Source organism: Pseudorca crassidens, chromosome 16, assembly GCF_039906515.1.
Source record: "Pseudorca crassidens isolate mPseCra1 chromosome 16, mPseCra1.hap1, whole genome shotgun sequence".
Classification (NCBI taxonomy): domain Eukaryota; kingdom Metazoa; phylum Chordata; class Mammalia; order Artiodactyla; family Delphinidae; genus Pseudorca; species Pseudorca crassidens.
The window spans coordinates 14,174,544-14,202,363 of record NC_090311.1 but is presented as its reverse complement, the minus strand read 5'-3'; the positions used below and the strand labels follow the sequence as shown (position 1 = coordinate 14,202,363).

General features: G+C 38.5%; 1 protein-coding gene across 2 annotated transcripts; it reads left to right on the top strand.

The window, feature by feature from the left end:
* Nucleotides 1-8,279: 8,279 nt before the first annotated feature.
* LOC137208394 (pancreatic triacylglycerol lipase) lies at nucleotides 8,280-26,770 on the top strand. 2 transcript variants are annotated; one of them, XM_067708862.1, is made up of 12 exons: nucleotides 8,280-8,325; nucleotides 9,561-9,715; nucleotides 10,319-10,441; nucleotides 12,363-12,497; nucleotides 14,772-14,883; nucleotides 16,134-16,253; nucleotides 16,370-16,489; nucleotides 17,007-17,125; nucleotides 19,263-19,392; nucleotides 20,495-20,603; nucleotides 21,733-21,897; nucleotides 26,707-26,770. In XM_067708862.1, exons 1-12 carry the CDS (start codon nucleotides 8,280-8,282, stop codon nucleotides 26,768-26,770), a joined length of 1,398 nt encoding a protein of 465 aa, XP_067564963.1. The 2 variants fall into 2 exon arrangements, with proteins under 2 accessions (XP_067564963.1, XP_067564962.1); XM_067708861.1 differs by having other exon boundaries at nucleotides 9,561-9,730.
* Nucleotides 26,771-27,820: the final 1,050 nt, after the last annotated feature.

Here is a 27,820-nt window from a genome sequence, read left to right as displayed (position 1 = left end):
AATTTGGTCTCTAAACTGAATTTCATCCGTTATTAGTTTCAGTTTTAACAAATTGATATAAATCATCCAAAATATCAAATTGGTTGTGCTATAGGGAAACTCAAGAAACAAATGAAAAGCTGAACTGAGCAGGAAGAGGTATGAAAACCTTCTTAGACTTGAATTTCATGGGATTAAGTAACTAATTCATTATTAGTTTTTAAAGCAATTTCCTAGGTTACTTTCTAATAGCAAGATCTTAAAATGACTCATCATTAAATTTAGCTTTCTTTTCACAGTAGAGGGGCAAGATAATGACCCATGACAACTATTGATGCCTTAAGAATTAGATGTACTTTTATTTTCTTTATAAGAATAAAGAAAAATATCATGGCTAAGGAATATTTGGAATGTTTTCATATCTTCCCTCAAGTGGACCTAAATCCCCTTGTTCCTTTGTAGATGTTATTGTCAGATTATCTTGGCAAATCAAGGTGCCAGAGGTTCCCACTGCATACAATATTTTATTATCGACTCATTTCGGCACATTCTGAAGAAATTTTACTCTCCAAAAGTGGGCACTTGTCTTCTGAGGTTCACATCACTGGAGACCCCTGGGCTCCCAGCTCCTGGGGAAGCTGAAAGGAGAACAGATGGGGCCACCAGGCAAATCACAGCCTGTCCATCCTGCAGCTCTGGGTTAAGAACGCAATGCATTTAAGAGGGAACTTCAAATAGTTACATGTTAGCCTGTGAGAGTGGTTTCCAAGTGTTTTCAGTCCTGGACCATGTGATTAGAAATCCAGTGTCCAGGGGTAGGTGGTAAGCATGATGTTCTTTTTTTTTTTTTTTTTTTTTTGCGGTATGCAGGCCTCTCACTGTTGTGGCCTCTCCCATTGCGGAGCACAGGCTCCAGACACGCAGGCTCAGCAGCCATGGCTCATGGGCCCAGCCACTCTGCGGCATGTGGGATCTTCCCGGACCGGGGCACGAACCCGTGTCCTCTGCATCGGCAGGCGGACTCTCAACCACTGCGCCACCAGGGAAGCCCGATGTTCTTTTTTTACTGATGCTAATCTTGGAGTTGGCAGAGCATGTGTTTCCCATATAAATTTTACCCCAGGTCAGGTGCTTTAAAGACCTCATTCAGGGGGTTCATTTGCTATATTTGTATTGATAGATGCAGTTCCCAACATCTCTAAATGGATAAGCTCCTTGACCCCAGTTTCCAAGGGTGATCAGCTCTTATTCTTTAGTTGGCAATTTAGTAACCTCACCTTCTCCCTTTTAAAGTATGTCAGGTTTTGGAATGAGCCAAATTGGGGCCATCCAGATTCGTGTTTCTCGAATTTCAATGCGCCACAAAATCTCCTGCAGACCCTGTTAAAATGCAGATTCCGACTCAGCGGATTCAGGTGGCTTTTGCATTCCTAACTAATTAGCTCCCAGGTGACGCTGACCCTGCTGGCCCATGGACCACACTTTGAGTAGCAGGAATCCAGATTTCTAACAAATAAAGGGAAAGAGATATCATATGTAAAAAGAATTCTCTCCTACACTCTGCAGATGGAGACTGAGTCTGGGGACTGTAAAACCATTATGTGTATAAAGAGATTTTCCTGGGAAAGTATTATGTTTTGTCAATCTTGCTAAATAGTTGATATTATGTACTTCTTTTTCTTTATGCAAAAGAAGTTCAAATATTATTCTGAAAACTTCCAGTATTCTGTGAGGATTCTACTAGATTAGGGAAAGCTAGGAAAACTGTTGGAGAAATTATATTTGTTATAAACATTGAGCTGATTCTGATTATCCACTAATGAGTTAGACTCATCTAAAGGAATCAGTCTTTTTTCTAAATTTTTTCACACATTTATCTATGATCTAACTATTCAGAACAGCTCTTGGAAACTAAAAAATGAATCATAAGGTACAAACTTTCCTTCATGACTGTAATTTGTCTCTCAATGTGATTCTGATCCAATTGACAGTAATCTATCCCATTGGTATATCCTGATCAGGATACTAACTAGGAAAAAAATTGTCTTTAATGTGTAATCGAGTCTGATTTCGTAAGAGAATTTATGGTGTGTAAACACTTAAGAAGTGGCTATTCTAGTAGCATTCTCAACTCAGAGAGCTTTGCAAGATATCTTTGCCCTTCCTGTAATGTTTAATTGAGGAAAGTATTTGTCATGACATGGCAATGACTAGGGAATGATATCACCCATAAAAAGTGGGATGTTATTTCCAGTAATTTTTATGACTCACACAATTTTCTCATACATTTAAGAAATACTTTATATAACTGCTTATCCAGGAAAGGATATTTAAGAGAAAATGGAATTTCACTTTAAACTATATTTAATATAACTTCGGTTATCCAAATTACTGCCTCATCTAAAGTATTTGCTTTTCAGCTACGTGTTCAGTACTCTCTAGACAAAGTTCTAGTCATCGTATAAACAAAAAAAATGTAATTGGCTTAATTATCTGTTATTGTGTTGACTGTGATTTTCCTTATGCACTATTAATTACTCCAGGAGTTGTTCAGATTATAAATTCCCTCAGATAGTTGGTCTTTCCCTAACAGTTGTTTTATTAATCAGCCTCATAGATCTTACTCTTTGCAAACACAGCTTAGTATTTATCCAGAGATGCAAGCGGACACCCGTGCCAATTTCTGAAAACTCTCCATCTTCATAGCTTCCTGCTCTCCAGTACTTTGCTCTGCAAATTCTAACTACTTTAGCCTCTGCTCTCTATCTCCTCAGCAAAATGAGCCTGCCTTGCTCTAATAGGAATCTCCCTCCTTGTGCTGGGGTCCAGTGATTGAAGGTCTCACCTCATTTGTTTTCCTTTTTTTTCCATTTATTACAGTCTTGTACTACCCATTGTTCAGTCTTTGCAAATCATTTATATATTTTTTTTTCCAAACTTTTAATTATTTATGGTAAAAGGGCAAGTCTGATACCAGTTGCTCCATCCTAACTAGAAGTAGAAATCCTTCAGCTTATAATTTTTTAAGTGGACTTTGCTACTTGCCTTACAAGGTTGGTTATGAAATGCACATGGTGAGACAGCCTCTGGCTTTGCCTGCCTCTCTGTGAGGTTCTTCAGGTCGTTTCTAATTGTCTGACCCCCAAAGCATCTTAGGTATAAAAAAGAACTGGTACAAATTATTAGTTTAATATTTTTCTTTCTTTCTTTTTTCTTTTTCCTTTGCTTGCTATCTCTCTTTTGTCCCTCTTTCACCATAGCTCTCAGTATCCAAGCTGTGATCTCTGGGTCTGTTGAATTTTGCATCTCTCTACCTATTTGCTGTCTCTTCCTGCTCAATGACATCTGGAAAATCTTGTTATTCCATTCGTTAAGTAACCTGTAGTTGGATCCCATTAAACTCTCTTGAGAGCTCATGTCTTGAAAGGAGTTCAAAGTGGCTGGAAAATGGACCAAATGGGTATGCAACAAGGTTAAAAACCTCAGAGAAGGTAACCATATCTGTAAAGCTTTACTTGTGATAAGAAGAGTTAATTTGATCTAGAATTGTGCTCTCTGATATGATAGGTGCTAGACACATGTGGTCCCTTGAAATGTGCCACATGTTGAAACGATAATATTTTGGGTATTTTAGATTAAATAAGTTATTAAAATATATTTCACCTATTTCTTTTTACTTTTTAAAATGTGGCTTACAGTATATTCCTATTAGGCTGTGCTGATCTAGAAAGCACAGGGCTGGGGTTTTAAAAACAATAGTGGCCAGTCTGCATTTTAAACCTGACTATCAGGCAGTGTGTAGAGGATAGACAGTGTCCCGAGGGCAAGAAAAGCAATTAGAAGTGTGATGGCCCAGGGAAGAAATGACTATCATAGTTAATATCACAAAAGTTGCATTTCCGTTTGAAAAAATACTGCCATTTGCTGCATTAGTAGTAAGGGAACAAAATACAAATAAAACAAGTTATCTAAAAAGTATGTGTGGCTTTGTTTTGGAAAACAGATACCCAGTCTTATACATATATATATATACATACACATTTAACATCTTCTACGGTACCCATTCTTGACCATTTTTAGATCAACTGTAACACAGCCTTGGAGAACGTGGCCTTTTGTGGATTTACGCAAGTCATCTGGAGCTGGAGGAAAGAATTTGTCCCCAAGACTTAGCTCTCCTGCTTACCAACACTGTGACCCTGGAAATGTTGCTTAAACTCTCTGAGTCTCACTATCCTCATAAGAAAAATAGCTAAAGCTTCCATAGGTTCTGCAGGACATTAAATGCATACTTTATAAGTATGTAAAACTGAATAATCAATGCTATAAAATGTTAAGTATGCTTGTTCTTCTTTTTCACAAAGTAAACCATCTTCATACATAACAGAGGAGGGTTGACTGTAATTTCAGTCCCTGAGTCTGGGGGAACTGAAATTCCTCACGTTTGTTTTTTTTTTTTTTAATAAGCACACTCAGCTACAAAGTGTTTTGGTGGGTTTTTTTAAATTAATTAATTAATTTATTTTTGGCTGCATTGGGTCTTCACTGCTGCGTGAGGGCTTTCTCTAGTTGCAGCAAGCGGGGGCTACTCTTCGTTGCGGTGCGCAGGCTTCTCATTGCAGTGGCTTCTCTTGTTGCAGGGCATGGGCTCTAGGTGCATGGGCTTCAGTAGTTGTGGCACATGGGCTCATTAGCTGTGGCTCGCAGGCTCAGTAGTTGAGGTGCACGGGCTCAGTTGCTCCGTGGCATGTGGGATCTTCCCGGACCATGGCTCAAACCTGTGTCCCCTGCATTGGCAGGTGGATTCTTAACCACTGCGCCTCCAGGGAAGTCCCAGAAACATCTCACATTTGGCAGGACGGTTGCTCTGGAAGGTGTGAGGCCACAATAACCCTCAGATTATTGCGGTCTCCTTCTGCTCAGGGAAGTCTGGCATTCTCATGTAGGCATATTCTCCCTCCCATTGAAGGCCCTGGCTGTGGGCTGAGCAGGATAAGGGAGGACATGACAGGCTCTGTGAAGGTTAAGTAAATGAGACCCCGTTTGGCTAACATGTCAGTTATCTGTCTGCACAGGTGTCCCAGGGTCTTTCTTTCTCTCACCTGGAGTTTGTTATCACAAGGCTGCCAGAATCAGAGCCTAAACATATGTCAATATTTAACTCCTCTGCAAACATGGCTACTGGATTAGAAACATCTAAGTTTATCTTTTTATTTTTAAATGTCCAAGGTTTCAGAGTCAAAACTGAATCAGTGTTATGTAGGGCTCTGCTGAATCCAGGAGACATAGAATTATTTTTCAATGAAAGCCCACTTTCAGTGCCATGCAATAGCTGGAGAAGGACTGCCGTGGCTCTATCAGCCTTCACAGGGCCCACCCTCTAGCCCACAATCCTGACATGTGAGGAGTAACAAAAGCTAGTGGAGAGCAGAATTTTGGTGGTAGCTCCAATCCACCTGCCTGTGGTGCTTGAGGGTTTCCTAGGTACCCAGCACACTGAACTGCTCTAACTACAAGTAAGTTGCATCTGGGGGCCCAGGCAACACTGGGTGAATTCTCACTAAACCTTGAAGTATCATATGGCCTCAGGTTGCTTGTGAAACAATGGTCACTATCAGGGTCTGAACTGAAAAATACCCAGTAAAATTAAAATTCTACAATAATAGAGTGAAGAATTGGGCAATTACTTTTTATAATTTGGGAAGTGGCAGGAAAGGGGATTTTTTAAGCCAAGAATTGGAAAGTAAACTGGCAAAGTATTAATGTTTTGCATAATGTTTGCATCCAAATCTCATGGTAAAATTTGCAACCGAGGATTCAATGTTTGGTACCTGAACTGTTCTTGGAAGTAGGAGAAGTCATTGCACAATAAAATAATCTTTGTTGGTTGAGGTAATGCTAGTTGATGTAGCCCTGAAATATCAGTGGCTTAACATAATAGGAATTTATTTCTTGCTTATGTACAGTTCAAAATGGGTGTTTGCGATTGATGGGTGGCTTTCATCTAAGCAGGGAACCCAGGCTCCTTCCAGCTTATGGTTCCACCAGCTTCAACACACGGCCTTCAAAGTCACTGTTCTTGTCTGCATCATGCCACAGAAAGGAAGGCATACGGCAGATCATGTGTGGGTTTTTTATGAACAAGACTAGAATTGATGTGCGTGTGTGCACTCACATCTCATTGGCCAGTTGATCATGGGCACATCATACTGCAAGACAGATTGGGTAATAGAGTTTAGTTCTATTCCCTGTAGGAAGAGGCCAGCAATCTCTCCTATACACACTATAAATAGACATAAATAGCATGTTAGTGATCTGAATGAAACAATATAGTTCATAAAATTTTACAACCCAACTAAAGGGTTCAGTGAGATTGAGTTTAGGGGAAGTCATTCATCCAGAATTGACATGATAGACTGCTGATTACATACAATTCCTTTCTTAGCTTTTATAACAGTTTGGGAAATTGACTCTTCCCAAAACACTATAAAATTTGAACTTATTTTAGTTTATTAAAAAAAAAAATTCTCCATGAACTCTAGTCTCTGTTTCAGAACTTAGTGACTTTTGGTTCTAATTCTACAACCTATATTGAACAAATGTCTCCTTAACTATGGATTAAATTTTGTACTATCTAAAATGCCAACTTAGAAATCTTGTGTGAATTAGTTGGTAATTCACACAGAAGGTATTTTATTTTATAGTCAACTCCAGAGTGAACATTGGCTCCTTTTTTTTTTTGGTTTGTTTACTTTGCTTGTTTTCAGTTAAAAATCACAGTTCTTTACTGTGAGATTGTGTAGGCAGTTGTTCCTACAGAAATTATTCAAACTATATTGCTTTTTATATTCATTTCCTCATTTGTTTGTTCCTTCATTCATGGGGGATGTGTTCAGGGCCTGCTTCATGTCAACATGTCTAGATGCTGACGTAAGACAAGGCCTGGAGAATTCCAGCTTTCTCAGAGTTTATGATCCACAACTGATTGTGATGGGTGTCAAATGAGGCTAGTTCTGAAGGGAGGTGTTTCTAGAGGAGAGAGGGAAACCAACCTAATCAGAGCTGGAGAGGAGTCCCTAAGGATAGGATTAAATGCTGAGACATGAAGGATTCAGTGGGACTTCGCCACTGCTCCCACCCATGGGATTCCTTCCTTGCAACTTCTGTCCTGATTTTAACATTTCCCTTGCCCAACATTCCTGAATTTTCTTCATACACAAATAATTTTCTAGCTTTTTTTCTGTACCTGTAAACGTTGTCAGGGAACTGAATTCTCTGACCATTTTTGACCTACAAACGTGACAATTTCATATGATTCGACCTATAGCTGTGATGCTGTCAGGCCAAATGCTCCAGTCTCTTAAATATAGTAGCCTATCCCAGTCTTTTTGAAATTAATTTTAAGCAATGCAATCACCAACTGAAAACATACCAGTTCTTTTCTATCAAATACTTCTCTTCCATATTATATTTCCCAGACCATTTTTTTCCAAGTTGAATTTTGTTTTTCTCTTATGCACAATTTCATTTGGTGATGGGGTCACTGATTTCACCTCTATGTTCTTAGAAGTACCCCCAGTTCCTTTCATCAGTTCATTTATTCTTTCCTCCATGTTATTGTTGAGAAATAAACTAGTCCTATGGACTATCAAAATAAACTGTCAACAGCTTTCCTAAAAGAAATGAACTCTCTTGAAGAAATGCCTCTATTTCACTGTTTTGGAAGGTAAGGCAAGGTTGTACAAAAACTGCATGAGCTGGTAAGCTTTTAGTATTTGTGGTCAAGACTGCTGCTATCAAGTCTATGAAAACAATTTAGTTTCACCCATACCCACAGACCTGCACAGAGAACTGTAAACTAAAAAAAGGGCAGGCTAGAACCTTCACTACAATGAAATTATGGTGATTCTAAGCATTGTATAATCACATTGAAAGAGAACTGTGCTTATCTACCCTTTTCTCATCTTTCTAAAAGTACTGTGGAAAACTTTACCTACTCTATCAATCTTGGTTTATTTATGATTAAAATTAGAAATACATCCTTGGAACCTCCTCTTTTCTCATGCCACTTTTCCACGGAACTGCTCAAAAAGATAAGCTTTGCCTATAAAAGGACCTCTAGGTGCTATCTTGTGGGCAGAACTTGACAGAACTGCCATGGTGAGTCTGGAACATGTTTACCAGGTCTAATTTAGTCGAATTTACCCATTTTCCCTCAGAGGTCTAACTGAACTTGAATTATCCCAATCTTTTAAGAACTTACTTAGCCAGACTTAATTATATTTTAAAATTTTATTTAGATGCTGCTAATCTGGACACTTTCGCTGTTGCTGGGAGCAGTAGTAGGTAAGAAAAACTATTTATGTCATGCTGGAAGAGACTTGCTGCTCAATACTTGGAAGAAGGGCTACAACACCTGAATTCCAGCTACTATGAGGATGAGCAGTAGAGCAAGGGGGACAGATCCATGATTAGGAGCACAGCACTGGGAGTAGGGCTGCCAGATAAAAACTAAGACGCCCAGTTAAAGTTGAATTTCAGGTAAAATGAAGAATATGTGACATAGTTATATAAATGATAAAATTTATCATTATAATAAATAAAATTTAAAGTTAAGAAAATTTAAATTTATTGTTATTGTTATAATAAAAAATTTATTGTTTATCTGAAACTCAAACTTAACTTGTATTTTCATTTGCTAAATTTAGCAACCCTAGCTCGGAGTCAAGCGTAAGCTTTGAACCCTGGTTCCATCAGCCACAACTGTATTTCCCTGAGTAAAATTCTTAACCTCTCTGTGCTTCACTGTCTTCATCTGTGAACTGGGCATATAATGCCACCCCTGTTGTAGGGTAACTGTGAGGCTTAGGTGTGATAAGTCACGTAGATCATCTTGCCCGGCACGTGGCACATATCAAGAATGCAGCGCCCACAACGACTACTCCTCCTATTCCTGCTCCCACTATTAATGGAGACTTTATCCCCCTGGAGAACCCTTCCTTTGTGTTGTTCTTTTATGGGTTAACATTCAAGCACAGAGCTGTGTCAAACCATGGGTTTTCTGTTTGATTATTTGTGGGCAGCTTCTTCATCACAAGAATCTAGGATGCCCCTCAGATATAGGTCAGAGACCTAAATACTCACCCAGGGAGAGACGTAAAGTTTTGGCATTTGCACGAAACTTAAGCTCTCAACCCAAAGCCCAATGCCAGAAGATGTTTACGAGGAGATAAGCGCCTCATCCCCTACTACCAAGACCTGGGGACACCAGACTGCTCCCTTCTTGGGCACCAAGGGCCCAGAGAAGACATCTGAGTTGAGAGGCTCAAATGAGTCCTGGCATGGGACTGGACAGAGACAGAAGGGGAGTGAGGCGGTCCTACATAGTGGAAATGAGAAGCAGCAGCCTGTCTTTAGCTGGATGTTGTCTGTTGAAGCTGTTTTGTGAGTGTGTATAAAGGAAGGTGTTTGAAGATGTGGAGGAAGAAAATATGCCACAAAATGTAGTTTAACTCATGTATTGTCAGAGAGACCATCAAAAAGAACATCCTGGTGAAACTAACACTTCTGGGTGATTGCAGGAAAAGAAATCTGCTATGAAAGACTTGGCTGCTTCAGTGATGATTCCCCTTGGGCAGGAATTGTAGAAAGACCCCTCAAAATCTTGCCCTGGTCTCCAAAAGATGTCAACACTCGTTTCCTCCTATACACTAACGAGAACCCAGACAACTTTCAAGTAAGAACACTCATGGTTTTCAGAACTAAGTTTCATCTGTTTTATGTAATAAGGATACTGAATTTTGTCTTCTAAAGAGAACAAATCAGACAGTGGAATTTGCACCTCTGCAGACTGTTAGCACAGTGACCGTATTATTTTATATAACTTGTTTATAAAAGGTTTGTTTGATAATTTGTTTAAAGTATCCATTACTTGATATTATTTTTATTCTACCTCTATGGTACCATTTAATACAATATTCTAAATATGGATATTACATATATATAATCTCTAAGTATTATGTATAACCTCCCAACATACTTTGTATCTATAAAACACGCACACACACGTACATAGCCTTCCTTTGGGTGGAGACAAGACCCTACCACCAATATTATAGCAGACATATTACCCCAAGTGGAGCAAATGCAAAAATGTCATGACATCTGGAAAGTATCGACTTGGTGATAATTGCGAATAGCTTGGTTGTAATGAGAGAATCCTTACTCACAAGGATCCCAAGTCCCAGGAGTCTTCTCCCATCTGCCACTTCCCTCCTCGTAACAGTTCTATTTGATATTTTCAGAAACTTGACATTAAACATTTTTCTCCCCCAAATAGAAACTCGTTGCAGAGCCATCTATTATCACAGACTCCAATTTCAAAACAAGTAGAAAAACTGTCTTTATTATTCATGGATTCATAGACAAGGGAGAAGAAAGCTGGCTGCACAACATTTGCAAGGTGAGACTGTAAATCTCTTAAGGGAAGTTTGTTTCCAGAGTGATAATTAACAACAGAGAAGGCAAGGCCCTACCCAGGCAGGACAGATGCCTGCCACCATGAGGCTGGAGGATCCTCTGACCCCACTGGGCCTGGGGTTCCCAGAGGAGGTCCAGGAGGTGACACGGGGTGGAGGGGACCTGGGACAGTCAGAGCAGCAAGGCTGGCAGGCATTTGGTGGCTCTGGGTAGCGATTATTTAATAACTAATACAGAGATATTTCTAAATTTTAGCAACGGATGTTGCCATACTGATGCAACATTTGTTGCATTTTCAATAGCTTTTAGTCTCTTCAATAGGCTTTGATTTCTGTGTGAAGAACTAAGATAACTCATTTTGCCCAAACTAATTATTTTCCCTTGCTACTCTTTTATCTCCTATGGTAGCAATAGCTAAGAAAACTGTGTAGATTTTCATTTCTGGCTTCTGTTGTTTCAGCAGTAGTGATCCTATTTTCTTAAATTTGCCTTTGGCTATGTGCCCTGTGATAATGAAGAATTAAAAGACAGAAAATCAAACAGAATAAATTTTCCAGTAACTGCTAGTGCTTAAGGAACATTGTCATTGATTCATTTCTTCATCAAGATTTTGTGGCCAGCTGTGGCGCAAAGATGCAATCATTTCTTTAGAGGTCTTATTTCAGGCCTGCCTGTGACTCAAGCCAAAGGCTGATCTGAGTTAACTCCAGAGAGTTTCGACTGATCTTGAAGACAGTTAAAATGAAGGGGCTAATTAACTACACAAGTTGAAAAATAATCAGTACAACCACAACTTGTCTTCGAAAATAATTTATAGATGATGATTATTGGGCTGGGGTAGAAGGGAGGGTAGTAATAGATTTCTATACTACAGTGAAGAAAAAATAAATAAATGATTCTCAGCTCAAAAGGTATGTAGATTTTCAGATATGCGTATACAATTTATTTCTGAGATCCAAAAGCAGATGTGTTTTTCTTGCATTTGACTTGGCTTTGGGCATTGTAATGGAGGAATGAGTACATTAAATTAGAAGGTTAAATGCAGTAGATTCAAGTTCTGATTCTATCTTTAGCTAACCAGGACACTAGCAAATCGTTTCCCCTCTTTGGATTTTTCTATCTGTAAAATGAAACAATTGGAGATGGTTTCTAATATTGCTGCATTCTTAAATTCTTCTTGGAAAACAGGTGGGGATATGCATAAATAAATACTCAAATAAATAAAATTCCTGCCAGATCTAGCATTCATGAAACTATCATTGACCCCCATCCAAAAAAGCTTCCAGCAGATATCTGAAAGTTTATATTTTTATGTGAAATAACTTCAGTCATGTACAATAAAACGTGTTCACACAAAAATTTTGATTAGTATTTCCATCATGGAGAAGCTTATTCATTTGCCTTCAATACCTATATTTAAAGGGTCCTAACATAGTCTTTCATTTATTCTATTATTTAGTAGATATTTACTGAGTGCCTACTATGTGCCAGGAACTTTTCCAGGCACTGAGGATACAGAAGTGAACAAGACAGGCGATGCCCTGAGGTGCAGTCTAGTAAGGGACAATGTCTTGTGATGTTTATGATGCTCTAATGAGACAACCCATTGTACCATATTTTATACACTTTTCCCTGCAACAAATGTCTATGCATCTGTTGCTGTAGAAATCCCAAGAATCCAGTTCCCATTATGGCCAAATCTCTAGTTTGGAGCCAATGTTAAGCTTTAAAAAGGATTCCATAACCATAACAGATTAAAAGTTTTGTTTATTGGTTTGGGGTTAAAAAGCGAGCATGATATTGTGTAGGTCAAGGAGGGAATTTATCCTGGTCTTCAAGAGTGTTAATTAGTAATTAGGAAAGATGTTGAATTATTTACTTATTTATTGTGTCTCTTCCATCAGAACCTGTTTAAAGTGGAAAGTGTGAACTGCATCTGTGTGGACTGGAAAAGTGGCTCACGAACTGGGTACACACAAGCCTCACAGAACATCCGGATTGTGGGAGCAGAAGTGGCGTATTTCGTTGACGTTCTTGAGGTAACTACCTCTGGGTTATACAAAAGCCCATGCACATTGCTCTCTGGATTCTCTTCCAGAATAATTGCTGTATGTATGATAACTGGTAATGTATTTTTCTACTTAGAGTTGGCATTCTCCTTGATTAAAAAGAAAAATGCAAAAAAAAAATCTAGATTTGGGCTTCATCAATATGCCTACTAAGGTGAATAAACTGATTTTTAAGTGCTATTTTTCAAGCAACCAGGTAGGTTGTTTCTACTGAATTCCATCATTAGTTCTTTTAATTTTACCAGTTATTAAGCCGAGTTGATATGATAATGTCAACCTGAAGATTAAAGTAGAGGTTTTGTTGTTTGTTTGTTTTTATTTTTTTAAGAGAAGCACAATGATGACAAGCTAACCTGATTTGGTAACTAAAAACTTACAAAATGTTAAACCTGAAAGTGCTTAAGTAATTGCTTTCATTATTCTTTTCTTTTATTCTTTTTTAATTTTTTTCTTTTTCTTTTTTCTTTGTAAATTGAAGTATAGTTGACACACAATATTCTATTAGTTTCAGGTGCCAAAATATGTATTGCAACGTCTGGTTTGTGGAGCTGGCAGATCAGTTATTGATTAAGTTCACCATCTTACTTGAGTGCAGTTTGTGACGCCCCGAAACAATTACAATAGTAATATCAAAGGTCACTGGGCTTCCCTGGTGGCGCAGTGGTTGAGAGTCCGCCTGCCGATGCAGGGGACACGGGTTCGAGCCCTGGTCTGGGAAGATCCCACGTGCCGCGGAGCGGCTGGGCCCGTGAGCCATGGCCGCTGAGCCTGCGCGTCCGGAGCCTGTGCTCTGCAACGGGAGAGGCCACAGCAGTGAGAGGCCCGTGTACCGCAAAAAAAAAAAAAAAGTCACTGATCACCATGAGAAATATTATAATAATGAAAAAGTTTAAAATATTGAGAGAATTACCAAAATGTAACACAGAGACCCAAAGTGAACAAATACTGATGGAAAAATGGTGCCGATAGACTTGCTCAATGCAGTGTTGCCACAAACCTTCAGTTTGCAAAAAACATAATATCTGTGAAGCACAGTAAAGCAAAGCATAATAAAACATGGTATGTCTGTACCACATCTTCTTTATCTACTCATCTATTGACAGACACTTAGGTCTTTTCCATTGCTTGGCTATTGTAAACAATTCTGCAATAAACATAAGGGTGCATATATCCTTTGGAATTCATGTTTTCATTTTCTTCAGAAAAATAACCAGCAGTGGAATTGCTGGACCATATGGAAGTTCTATTTCTAATTTTTTGAAGAACCTCCCTACTGTTTTCCACAGTAGCTCTACCAAGTTACATTCCTACCAATAGTACATGAGGGTTCACTTTTCTCCACATCCTCGCCAATGCTTATTATCTGTTGTCTTTTAGATGATGGCCATTCTGACAAGTGGGAGGTGGTACCTCATTGTGGTTTTGATTTGCTCTTCCCTGGTGATTAGTGATGTTGAGCATCTTTTCATATGTCTGTTGGCCATCCGTATGTCTGACTTGGAAAAATGTCTATTCAGGTTCTCGCCTCATTTTTTAAATCAGATTATGTTTTTTTATATTGAGTTACGTGAGTTCCTTGTCCACTCTGAATATTAAACTCTTACCAAATATATAATTTGCAAATATCTTCTCCCGTTTAGTAGGTCGCCTTTTTGTTTTGCTGATGGTTTCCCTCACTGTGCGAAAGCTTTTTGGTTTGAGGTAGTTCCATTTGTTTATTTTTGCTTTTGTTTCCTTTGCGTGAGGAGACAGATCCAAAACCTATGGCTAAGATGGATGTCAAAGAATATACTGTCTATGCTTCTTCCTGGAGTTTTATGGTTTCGGGTCTTACATTTAAGTCTTGAATACATTTTGAGTTTATTTTTGTATATAGTGTAAGAAAGTGGTCCAGTTTTATTCTTTTGCATGTAGCTGTCAAGTTTTCACAACACCATTTATTGAAGAATAATCATTACTTTCTAATCCAAATACTGCTTTACCACCTCTGGGTAACAAGTCCTGATATCCATCAAGAGTCCCCTCTACGTAGTAGAACAATAAAAGAGAACACTACTTCCACCAGTTTAAACATTACACCATCGCCATTTCTCGTGATAAATGAAAAGAAAAATCCATGAAAATTGACTGCTTTAAAGGAGAAGCTTCTCTTCTTAAAAATTGAGTTTTCAGAGCGTTCTCTTTTCTGCCCATCGTGAATTTTGCTAGTTTGAAAACATTCTGAAGAAGTTTTCTTTCCAACAGTCGTCACTTGGATATTCACCTTCCAAGGTCCACGTCATTGGCCACAGTCTAGGTGCCCACGCTGCTGGCGAGTCAGGAAGGAGGACAAATGGGACCATTGGACGTATCACAGGTTGGTCAAAGCTGCAAAGTTGGACTAAATGAAGCCTATACGGGGTCTAAAAGGACAGAAATTTGGCACAGACCTGCTTTTACCTGAGGAGACAAGTTTTCACATTTTCCGAATTAGATCACATGATCAGAGAAATTGGTGCGTTCTGAGACCTTATGAATTTGTTATTAATACCAATCTTTAGTCTACAGAGCCCTGTTTAACATATAAATACTGCATGTGACTAAAATGTGAATTAAGAACATCTGGATGTCTTATTCATATCTATTTTCTCTTTGTCGGGTATTCACAAAGGATGAGTTTGGTGAATAGAAGAAATGGCATAAATAATAGAAGCGATAGAATTAAACCCAAAGAGCTCAAAAATGTATCATTAATTATATTCTGCTTCATAGCAATTGATAATTAGTCCAGTCCTCATGAACCACAACCCGAGAGTGGTGGGGACAGATAGTCTGGGTGTCCTGGGCTGCCCAGGCTACATGCTGCTAATTAGATAAAAAATATGATTTTACAAATCTCAGACTGGTTGCCTTTAGCCAATGGAGTCATATGTTGGATACCCAGGTCCTACAACAACCTTGTAACTTTATAAGAAAGACTTTGCTATCCTGGATCTGAGAAGTGACTATTTCAGGAAATGATTACTTTATTCTTGCATCTTCCCTTCTTTATGTTCTTCCCAAATCCCCTGTCTCCGACCCCCTGATTCTCTTTTTTAATACTTTGGATAAGTTGGTTACATTTGCATCTGTGGGGGTGTCTGGGATATCTCTTTAACTTGCTGGAGAGAACATTCTTTCTCATAGTCCATAAATGCTTATGAGAGCCTGCTCAGTCAGGCACTTGCCAAGCTGTGGTCGCAGTGACTGTGAAAGCCAAGATCCTTGCCCTCACAGGACTTTATAGTATAGGTGGAACTCTTTTAGCTTGAAAATCTCTTAGGAGTCCAGTGTTTCCCAGAGTCTGGCTCTTCTGTTGTAACTGTGCTATTGACAGGGATTGTCCCAATGACTTAAGCATCCGTAAGTAGGGCCAAATTCCATGGTTTGAGGAAAATTCACTTTAATGCAAATAGTAAATTAGACACAGATTTCCCTTAGAAATTGGTAAGATAGGGAAGAACCAGCTTATTTCTTTGCACGCATTACTCATGATTACCACCAAAGCTGCACTCAGGTCTCTAAAGAGAAAGGTGAACATGCATGTCCACTGATAGACACTGACATGACGCATCCTATCTATTTTAGGGTTGGATCCAGCAGAACCGTGCTTTGAGGGCACACCTGAATTAGTCCGATTGGACCCCAGTGATGCCCAATTTGTGGATGTAATTCACACAGACGCTGCCCCCATAATCCCCAACCTGGGTGAGTTCCTCAATTTGTCCCCCTGGAGTGTTTTTTGAGTCTATACATAAGACTGTTTTAGAGTGTTTTGAGTCTTTACATTAACATCAACTTTCCCATATTTTAAAATTCCTCAGGTTTTGGAATGAGCCAAGTTGTGGGCCACCTAGATTTCTTTCCAAATGGAGGAAAGGAAATGCCCGGATGTAAGAAGAATGCTCTCTCTCAGATTGTTGACATAGATGGGATCTGGGAAGGTACAACGATTATGTATATGAAGAGATTTTCTTGGGGGTGGGGTGTGAATCTGTGTTTCCTTTTGATAAACTTGCTAAATATTTTGGTATTGTACAGGTCTCACATTTTCTATAACAAAGAACTTTTAGTTGTATCCCCAAGATACAGGTTTTCACTGGCGGAGGTGGACATGAGAAGACTATAGGAAAGAAAGTGTATTTGTAGTCAACTTTTCAAGGATCTAATTCAGGGAATTCACTACTCAGTCATACCTATCCCTTACAGACCAATCTTTTCCTCCTAGAGTTATTTTTCCATTTCATTTAGCTATGGCATAACTATTATAATCTTAAACAGATTATATTAAATTCTGCTTGCATCTCAAATCATAACTACCCTTCATAAATGATTTTGTTCTGTGACTGCCATGAGTTCACACTAATTAGAAAAATCTATTTAACAACTGTATTCTGACCATGGCATTAACTTGGAAAAATAAAATCTGTCACTGATGTGTAATCATGTCTGATTTTAAAGGAACACGCAACTTTGCGGCCTGTAATCACTTAAGAAGCTACAAGTATTATGCTGATAGCATCCTCAACCCTGATGGCTTTGCTGGATTTCCTTGTGCCTCTTACAGCGTTTTCAGTGCAGTAAGTAGATTCTATCTTGCACCTAAAGAATTTTGTGACCATCGCTTCTCATGACCAGTGTGGTTCACTATACATGACATGCATTCAGTGAATGTTACTATATGACTGCCACATGATTTATACTTTCAATAATACATGTTTATTTTAATAGTGATAAAGCATTGGAGAACTTTGGAGAAATGCACTTGTAAACTGAAATATCCCAAATCTACCTTGCTCTCTATCACTTCTGTATGTGTCAGCTAAATGTTCACACTTGGTTTGGAAATAATTCTAAGTGCAAAAATTGTCTATGGAAATCTGATCTATGGTTGCAGGATGCTGATGAACATGAACAACTTGTTTTAAATGTTAACCTTATAAAGGTATATGATTATGGGCATGTGGACATTTCTGTGCAGTCTCATAATTGCCAAGATTTTTTTTTGAGTGTCCATCTTTTTTTTGGTATTCTCTAAATATCTAAGTTGGGATCCTTAAATCTGATCTTGAATATGACATATCAATTGCCTGGGGGTTTTTTTACTATTGCTTTTCCTTTCACAATAATTTTTTTTCAAATAAAAATGTATACCCTATGTTATTTAATATGTAAATTTTCAAGTAACGTGCTAGGTGAAATTATAATTATCAAGTAGATATACTTTAGCAATGAAGAGACAGGATCTGATTCCTGGTTCTACCATTAAATAGTTGAATGATTCGGGGCAAAATACTTAACTTCTCTAAGGCACTTCCTTCATTTCAAAATGTAAATAAAATGGTAGATTCCATAGATTTGGTGGGAGGATTTAATAAGATAACATGTTTTAATTGCTTAGCCCAGAATCTAAAATATAATAATTAGCGTTCAACAAATGTTAGCTATTATGTGTAGGGGAGAGGGGCTGGGTGCATATTTTATTCACAATGTAGCTTGCATATGCAACGAGAATGCCCCCCCCTCTTTGGTCTAACTTTATTTTTATTTTCTTCCCAAATCCGTATTTTCTAGGTAATGGGGAAAGCAAACAAACACAGAAGCTTTAGGTTTCATCCAGTTAAAATTTAATCTGATTCAATAATATAAACAGTCCTTTTAAGTGATGCTCAGACACTTTTATAGGAAAACAATTCTCAGTTTTGCAGATTTCTCAGCCTTTGGACCACCTCTCTCCAAGCTGGTATTGGGCAAGGTGATCATGGTGGTGGTGGTCAGTGTGTGTGTGGAGCGCAGAGAGGAGGCTTGGGGGTCCGCCTTCTTGACGGGCTCATAGCTGTCATCTGCAGGTGATGTCTGGGCATGTCCAAGCTACTGGCTTGGGCAATGCTCTCAGAGAGCTTTGGCCATTTCTTCCTGGCTGGCTCAGTTTCCCTTAGCTTTTGCTGAATGCGGACCCTGAGATTCAGCCCATTCCCCATCTGGTCCACTGATTCAGGAGTTCACCACTTTCCTCTACTGTGGGTCAGCCTTGCCCTTTCATAGCAGGAATTTTTATGTCCATCTGCCTCCGCCTCTGTTCATCCCCCTCCTTCTCTTCTCCTTGCAGTTTCTTGGCCCACGAAAAAAGGACATTTTCCTATATGATATCCATCTTCTCCAGACCTCATGGCTAAGCCTGACTGACCAACTAGAGCATCTTCCCTTCACACTGGGAGAATTCTGAGATCTGAATCTTCCAGACTTGATATGCTAAGTGGGAGCTAGAGAAAATTGAGAAAAGCTTGACTTTTAAGTCTATTGTCCTCCCAGTGAGTCCTATTTTGTGAGCCAGAAGCTGATTATCACCTCCTGCTCTTTCTTTTGCAATTTTTCTAAAATAAATTCTAACCACCTAAAGGCAGATGGGTGTCTTGGGGCAACCGGAACAACTTAGAGAGGCAAAAGAGAAAGGATTAAAATGTAAATAAATAAATAAATTCTCTTAGTTAATTTTTATAATATTTATGCTAGTGTCATGTTATTTAATAGTGAAATTGCTGACTTATCATTGTAAATAATGAGACATTTTTAACCTTTGTTGAGATACTGTTAAAGTCTTCTTTTACTATTAGAAGACGATTGGCTTTAAAATATTTGAAAATTCAACACGTAGAATAAGATGGTACACTTTTAAAAAAAGAGCCTCCTCATTCATCATTTGTTTATTCTCCTTAGAACAAGTGCTTCCCCTGTCCAAGTGAAGGCTGCCCGCAGATGGGTCATTATGCTGATAGATTTCCTGGGAAAACCAAAGAAGTGGGCCAGGTATTTTATCTAAACACCGGTGATGCCAGCAATTTTGCCCGTAAGCCCCTATTTTATTTGTCTTAAATTCTCAATACTGTGTATCTTATCACATCCAGTGGAAATATGTGAAATTGCTTTTCTGTACAAAAGTTTTAAACACTCCTCCCCAAAATGGAAAAACACATCAATGCCATGCTCAATGTGAACATGCTAATTTGGGTGGCAGAACAGAGTTTAGGGCCTGAATTATCAATGATGCAAAAATAAATTTCTTCACAGTTGATTCTGGTACCAAATTCAGGAGGCTTCTTCTGCTCCAGCCTCTTCATACGCTATTAAAAGTTTCACTGTGCAAAATTCTGAGGTTTTTAGAAGCAGAAAAGCAACCCAGGAGAGAGATGGCAGAGGTTGTGGGAGTGGAAAGGAGGTGACAGATTCCAGAGATATTAGGATTGTAGACTCCATGTGTGATGGGAATCAGCGAATGCAGGAATGGTGAGACTTGGGGACAGACCCTGGGTTTCTTTTCTGGGTAATAGAGGAGGAAAACTATTTGATGGGAGTCAATAGGGTTATTAGCTGCATTGTAAAAACTAAAGCTAAATTTTATCTCCTTCCCAGTTTGGCCCAGGCTAGCTCTAAATGGCAAAAAATTGTAGTTCACTATTGACTAGTACCATAAAATGGTTACCATAAATTAATACAATTCCAATGGTGATGAAAAGTTGAATTATAGAATGTTAAAGATAAATATAGATTATTTAGACAAAAAGATGACAGTACTCTAAAATTTTGTGATCTGTAAAAATGAAATAAACTGATGAAAATACCACACTATTATTTTTCCATTATCTTTTAACATAAAGTTCTTATAATGTTCAAGAATAAATTGTTAGGTTAAAAAAATTGAAAACAAAATATATAACTTAGTCCCTTGGCTTGAAATCTTTTGACTTTGGAAAGGGTCTGTGTTCCTCCCCTCCCCCAATGTCTGCCCTCTGAACATTTAGTTAAAGGAATATCCATCACTATTTGATTAGAAGAACTACCAAAACCATACAAAAATTATTCAAAATTCAGCAGTAGTGGAATCCAAGTTAGCCTGTTTCCAGAATAATTTTCCTAAAAGCTGATAGTTTGCAAATATTTCCCCCTTGCAGGTTGGAGGTATAAGGTGGCTGTCACACTGTCTGGAAAGAAGGTTAGAGGACACATACTAGTTTCTTTGTTTGGAGATAGAGGAAACTCTAAGCAGTATGAAATTTTCAAGTGAGTAAACTACTACTCTAAGCTCCTTCAATGTTGGAATACTTCACACATACAATGTATGTCATGGACATAAGAGTTTATTCATTACTATATGGGAATATAGGGAAGGAAAGGATTTTTCCCTTTACCTTTCTTGGCTCTTTGGCTGGTCTGGTAATCAAATTAACATAGGACAGATTAACAGGGGAAAAAACTAATTTAATTATGTACATATGGGGGTCCCAGAAGAATATGAGACCCACAGGCAGTGAGACAATTGAGGCTTATATGCCATTCTGAGCTAAGGAGAAGGGACAGGGGTCTGGGACTTCAAAGGGGAGAAAGACGATCCACAGTAAGATGGGAAGAACAAAGGTTTGGTGCACAAAGGTTTGCCATGACAGGCAGAGACAACAGGACACGGAGAGGAATTTGATCTCCAGGCCCAGCTGAGCTCCCCGCCAGCCTAGCACACCTAACCCATATTCCTTGTAGCTATCTCAGGTGATAGTTCCCTTCTTGAACCAGGCCTTCTATCTAAATTCTTTTAGGCAGTTAAGGGAGAGGTAAAAGTTATCCTTGAGTCTGCTGGGTCTTGATTTCCTTCAGCTCGAAATAGTCCACCTGCCAAAGTGGCACATTCTGGGGAGACTTGTTCTTAACCCCTTCAGAAGTACAGTACTGCCATGTGTCATTAAAGGGAAGAGATTATTTCACCCTTGTACCTTAATACATTTTAGAACTCTGTTTCTAAATTTTTTCTCTGCTATTTCCTGAGAAAACCACAGATGTTTATTTTGATGCATGATTTATAATCACTAAATAATTATTCTACCCACAAAACGACTGGAAAAGGATGATATAATGATGTCATCATTTATTAAATTGTGGGAGGATTGTGACTATAACATGTTTGAAGTTTTATGAAAATAAGGATGACTTCAAAGTAGTATGAAATATTGATGGCAAATGAACTACCACTGAGTTGGCATACATGTCTACACTTATTTAACCATTAGATTCACAAATGTACTATCAATCATCTTACTAGAGATACATTGTTAACTGCTTTTAGAAACATATATGTGTATATTTATATGTATGTTTATGTATATTCATGTATGTTTTTATTAACTTCTTCATTCCCAAGGGGCATTCTCCAACCAGACAGTACTCATTCCAATGAATTTGACTCAGATGTGGAAGTTGGAGATGTGCAGAAGGTTAAATTTATTTGGTACAATAACGTGATCAACCCAACTCGACCCAGAGTGGGAGCATCCAAGATCAGTGTGGAACGCAATGATGGAAAAGTGTAAGTAATAAAAATCCAAAGAGATTTGAATCATTGAGTCACGTTTATAATTCTACTCCCATTGAAAGACAACTTTAAGTCACCTACAGTGGTTCTCCTATATCTCAGTCACCACTGCTTCCTAATACCTTTTGTTTCTTTAGAAGAAAGTGTACATCTTTAGGAAAACAACTTTGATAGATTTGTAGCTGACTGTTGTATGATCGGATACAAGTGTTAGAATGAGAATCTGGCTTCACAATCCTAAGGTGAAAAGAAAGAGTTCATTTAGCAGCTGTGCCTTGTGCTATGTGTATCTTCCCCAAGCTTCCTGGGTTCACCAAATTGCCACTTAAATTACCAAGAAAACAACTTATCAAGGAATACAAATAGATTGTCCTGTGTCATTAGTCCTTTTAGTGAAGACAAAGGTCAACTCTTGGTTCTAATCAAGACCAAAGTGTGTGTGAACCAACGGATATTTACCAGAGTGAACTACCAGAAGCAATGAGGTGATGATGATGATGATAATCATAACAATACCAATATCAGCCCAAGTGTTTTGAGTATAAAGCCAAATTCTGAGGCACGGTGCTATGCTGCTTCTGCCGTCATATCGTTCAGTCCTCATGTAAGTCCAGTGTGGAGACTTCTGCTTCTGGCAAAGATGGAGTAACAAGAGCCCAGATTTACCTTCCCAACTGAAACAAACAAAGATTCAGACAAAATATAATCAAACCACAGTTTTCAAGACTCTGAACATTAGGCAACAAAGGAAAGTGATCTCTGAGAGATAAGAAACAAAAAGGTAGAGTCTTCAAATTGTCCCGGCTTACTGCCTTGACAGAGTCTCCAGGATGTCACACAAAGAGGAAAAGTTCAGGCAGAACCCAGTAAACTACCTGAGTTGAAGAAACAGAACTAAGAATCCAAAAAATCCAAGGCAACTGGACTTCACGGGACAGAGGACCAGAGAGGAGAGAGCTACAGAGAGGAAATCTCAGGGAGCTGGGCAATTTCCTTAAACATTCAGCAGAGGACTGATCAGCACATATATATGAGGAAACTAGCCAAGGTCTGTGAAGTATCCACCTGAAAGGATTAGAGAGAATAGTACCCAGTACTCTTGCAGGGCTGGGAACAGTACTTGTTTCCTCCAACCAGACCAGAAAAGCTCATAATTCAGGAAATGTTGGGTAGAGTATTTAAGAAGGTCTTCCCTCAGTAGCGGGAAAAAAAATTAGCCTAGAATTAGCAAGACCTGAAAGGATCAAACTGTTTCCAGATAACTGCACCCCAGAACAGAGCTCAAGAAAATTTATAGGAATACAAAATTATCCAGCAGTTAACAGGCTAAAATCCACAATATATGACATTAAATGAAAGTTTTCCATGTATATAAAGAAGCAGGAAAACGCAACCTATAATGAGAAAATCAATCAATTGAAACCAAACCAGAGCCGACACAACTGTTAGAATAGCAGACATAGATTCAAACAGTTAGTAAACCTGTATTCCATTGGTTTAAAAAGGTCAGTAGAGGTATGGCCTATATATAGAAAAAAGGCCCAAGTTGAGTTTCTAGAGATGAGAACTACAATATCTGAAATGAAAGAGCAGATTAGACATTGTGAGAGAAAAGATTAGTGGAGTTGAAGAGGTAATAGAAAGTATCCAAAATGAAACACAGAGAGAAAAAAAATTTTTGATGAAAAGAATATCAGTGATCTGTGAAATAACAAGAAGTCTAATATAGTTCTCATTGAAGACTCCAAAGGAGGAAGGAGAGAAATATATATCTGAAGAAATAATGGCTTCAAAAATTTCAAACATAGTGAAAACTGTAAACATATAGATCCAAGTGATACCACAAAAAACATGAAGAGAACTATGCCAACACACATGAAAATCAAACTGCTCGAAACCAGTTATAAAGAGGAAAACTTAAAAGCAGCCAGAGAAAAAACACACATTACCTACAGAGGAATAAAGATAACAATTACAGGCAGATTCCACATAAAAAACAATGCAAGTGAGAAAACAGTGGAACAACATCTTTAAAGTACTGAAAGGAAAAAACCGTTAACCTAGAATTCTATATCCACAAAAGTATCATTCAAAGGAAAAGATGAAATAAAGACTCTTCAGACATATCAAAGCTGAAAGAATTCATCACCAACCCATCAACACCATGAGAAATGTTAAAGGAAAGTCTTCAGAGAAAGGAAAGTTATTCTGGTTGTAAAAGAATCTACAGAAAGGCGTTAAGAGCGTAGGAGATAGTAACTACGTTGGGAAACGTATGAGATTTTAAAATATGGTTATTTAAGTCTTTAAAAATAATTGACAGTTTAAAAAGTAATGGCAATATTTGGGGGAGGGGCTGTTATAACGTGTATAAGTAAAATATATGAGAACAATGCCATCAGGCATTAGGTAGGAGGGAGAAATGGAAACACACTCTTATCATGTTCTTATACCATATGTAAATTAAAATATTACCACTTGAAGGTAAAATGTGATGTTAAAAATATATGGTATAAATTCTAAAGCAACCGCTAAAATAGTAAAACAAAGAACTATAGCTAATAAGCCAAAAAAGGAGGTTAAATGGAATTTTTTAAGGCATAAAAAGGGGGAAAAACAGCATAGGGAACAACTTGCAAGATAATAACCGTATCAATAAATGTATTAAATTAAAATACGACAATTAGAAGGCAGAGATTGTTTAACTGGATTTTAAAAACTCAATACACAACCGTATGCTACCTACATGAAATGTACTTTAAATATAAAGACACAAATAGATTAGAAGTGAAAGAACAGAAAATGGTATTCTATTAATTATTAGGGAAATGCAAATTAAAACCACAATGAGATACCAACATAAACTTATTTAAATGGCTAAAATTTAAAAGATTGACAATATCAAGCACTGGTGAGGATGTGAAGAAACTTGAATTCTCATATAACTGTTGATGGGAATGTAAAATGATGCAACCACTTTGGAAAACTCTTTGATAGTTTCCTAAAAGGCCAAACATACACCTACCTAAAATTCAGCTGTGTTTCTCTTTTATGTATTTACCCAAGAGAAAAGAAAGCATATATTTATACAAAGATTTGTACATAAATATTCATATTACCTTTTATTGCAATAGTCAAAATCTGGAAATAACCAAAAGTCCACCAACAAGGGAATGGATAAACAAATTGTGGTCTGTACAATGGAATACTACTCAGCAGTGAAAAGGAACAAACTAGTGATACATGCAGCAACATAGATGAATCTCAAAATAATTATACTGAACAAAATTATACTGAATGAAAGAAGCTAAACAAGAGTGCATACACCTTTGATTCCATTCATATAAAATTTTACACAATTCAAAGTAGTCTATAACGACAGTAGGCCAGTGGTTGCCTGGGGAAAGGGAAGATGGAAAGGGATGGGAAGGAGAGATTACAAAGGATAGGAGGAAATTTTTGGAATAATGGATATGTTTACTCTCTTGATTGTGGTGATGGGAAATAAGTACTGTTATTATCCCCATTTTACAGATAATTCAGTGAAAGCTCAATGCCAGAATTCATGTGCAGGAAATCTGACTTCAGCAAATCCTTAACTACCACAATAGAAATTCAGATCACCTTTATTTATATATACTGTGTGCCCTTCACTTCTTGTGACCCTTTTCAATATTAGGGGTTTTTTTGATGGTGTATCTTAATTTATTATATTCTAATGGGAAAAATGAAGAACAACATTAACTTACGGATTGCCATCAAATGAGAGGGAGCTTTTAGTCAAAGTCCTTCACTAATTTGCACTGAGTTTCATCTTGTCCAATATTTTTCTTATTTTTTTCTTTTTTAAAATATTTATTTATTTTAACATCTTTATTGGAGTATAATTGCTTTACCTTGTTGTTTTAGTTTCTGCTGCATAACAAAGTGAATCAGCTATACGTATACATATATCCCCATATCCCCTCCCTCTTGCATCTCCCTCCCACCCTCCCTATCCCACCCCTCTAGGGGGACACAGAGCACCGAGCTGATCTCCCTGTGCTATGCAGCTGCTTCCCACTAGCTAGCTATTTTACATTTGGTAGTGTAGATATGTCCATGCTACTCTCTCTTTGTCCCAGCTTACCCTTCCCCCTCCCCATGTCCTCAAGTCCGTTCTCTACGTCTGCATCTTTGTTCCTGTCCTGCCCCTAACCTTTCTTTAATTTGCTATTTGCACATCGGCTAGCCATTAGATTACAGAGAAGAAAATGAAGATGAAGAGAAAAGAGCATTTTTCTGAGCATTTTTTATGTGCCAGGCACTTTATATATGCTTCTGTATCTTATTAAAGAACGTTAGCTCCAAAGCCTCCTAAGTATTGCTCAGTCTTAATGAGTAAATTAGTCATTCAATTCAATACTGAATTAAAATAAGAATGCCTAGCCACTGTAACACCAGGACCTCAGGATCTTTACTCTGGCTGATTTCTTGTCATGCCGCTGACCCTACTCTTCCTCAGGTGCATTCACTGACGGTGTGCCGTGTTTAGTAGGTGCTTTGGGGATGTGACAGATGGACCCTCCGTGTCCTCTGGCGTGTCCAATGATACCTCTTCTTTCTGCTATTGCATAGCCATGGGATAAAATTAGAAAGGAAAATGCAGTCCTTTATACCCAAGAGGTATTCACTCGGCCAGTGTCTAGTTTGGGGCACAGAGTGTGCCACTCACTCAGCCTGAGGGGAAGGAAGTGGCTGTCATCAAACTCCACACACCAACTGTGTGTCAGGAAGAGCTGACTTTTTGTTTTCTCTCCCCAGGTTCAACTTCTGTAGCCAAGAAACTGTGAGGGAAGATATTCTGCTTACCCTCACCCTGTGTTAGGAGCTGCTGACATGTGAACACTGAATCTTACTGCTAATAAAATCTAGTGGTGAAGCACTACATTCCTTTCTTTGCCATCATGTCCATTATTTCCAATGAAATGTTTGGATAATGTGATTAAGTTCCAATATTTGGAGCTGGTCTGAAAACCCACAAATGACTGTTGAATTTTGCTACATGTTACCTGGCATTTGAACGTGGGAATATTGTTTACTTGATACTGACGTCATGCCCATTACTATTACTGATGTCATTCTGATCACTTAAGGCAGGCTTCCAGGTCCAAAGTGACCCTCTTGTTGGTGGTGGGCACACATGATAAGTACCCACCTTTGCCACTTTTTCCATCATCTTTAATCGATATCTCAGGAGGATTGACACATAGGGAGTCTCCAGTTCTAATCTGAACTTTTCTCTTTCAAATCCTTGGCCATGTCTATTTCTGTGTCTGTGTCAGTTGGGCCCTCTGAGAATCAGACGCCAGGGAAATGTCTGTGATGGATGAAAGAGGAGAGAGCAGGAGTAGGCAGGAGATACTTCAGACCTCAGTGCAGGTCTAACACCCATGAGAGGGGAAAGGAAGGAAAGATTGGGTGGGAAGAGCCCCAGCCCTCAGCAAATGTCTGAGAAAGTCTTGGCCAGGTCGATGGGGAGTCCCCAAGGGAAGGTGACCCTTGGCAGGAATCCTACTTCAGGCAGGAGTAGACGGGCTCTTGTACCCATGCCGTGCTCAGCCATGGGTTGATGCAGCCGGCAGCAGCGTGGCCTCTGTGTGAGTGCCCCGCGGATCCAAGGGGCGGCAGCTGGGCTGCCAGTCATCTCTGGTCCTGCAGCAGGTTTTCCTGAAGGGATCTGAGCGGCACACCTCTGTGGCCACCACAGTGTCCCACCTTGTTCCTTTTTGGATTTCTCTGGAAATGACACCAGCTTGGTCATTTCCTCATTGGAACTGAATTAAATACATTACTTAATTCAACAAACATTTATGGAGCCCCCATTACTATATTCCAGACACTGCTGTTGGCAAGAAGGATGTAAAATAAATAAAAT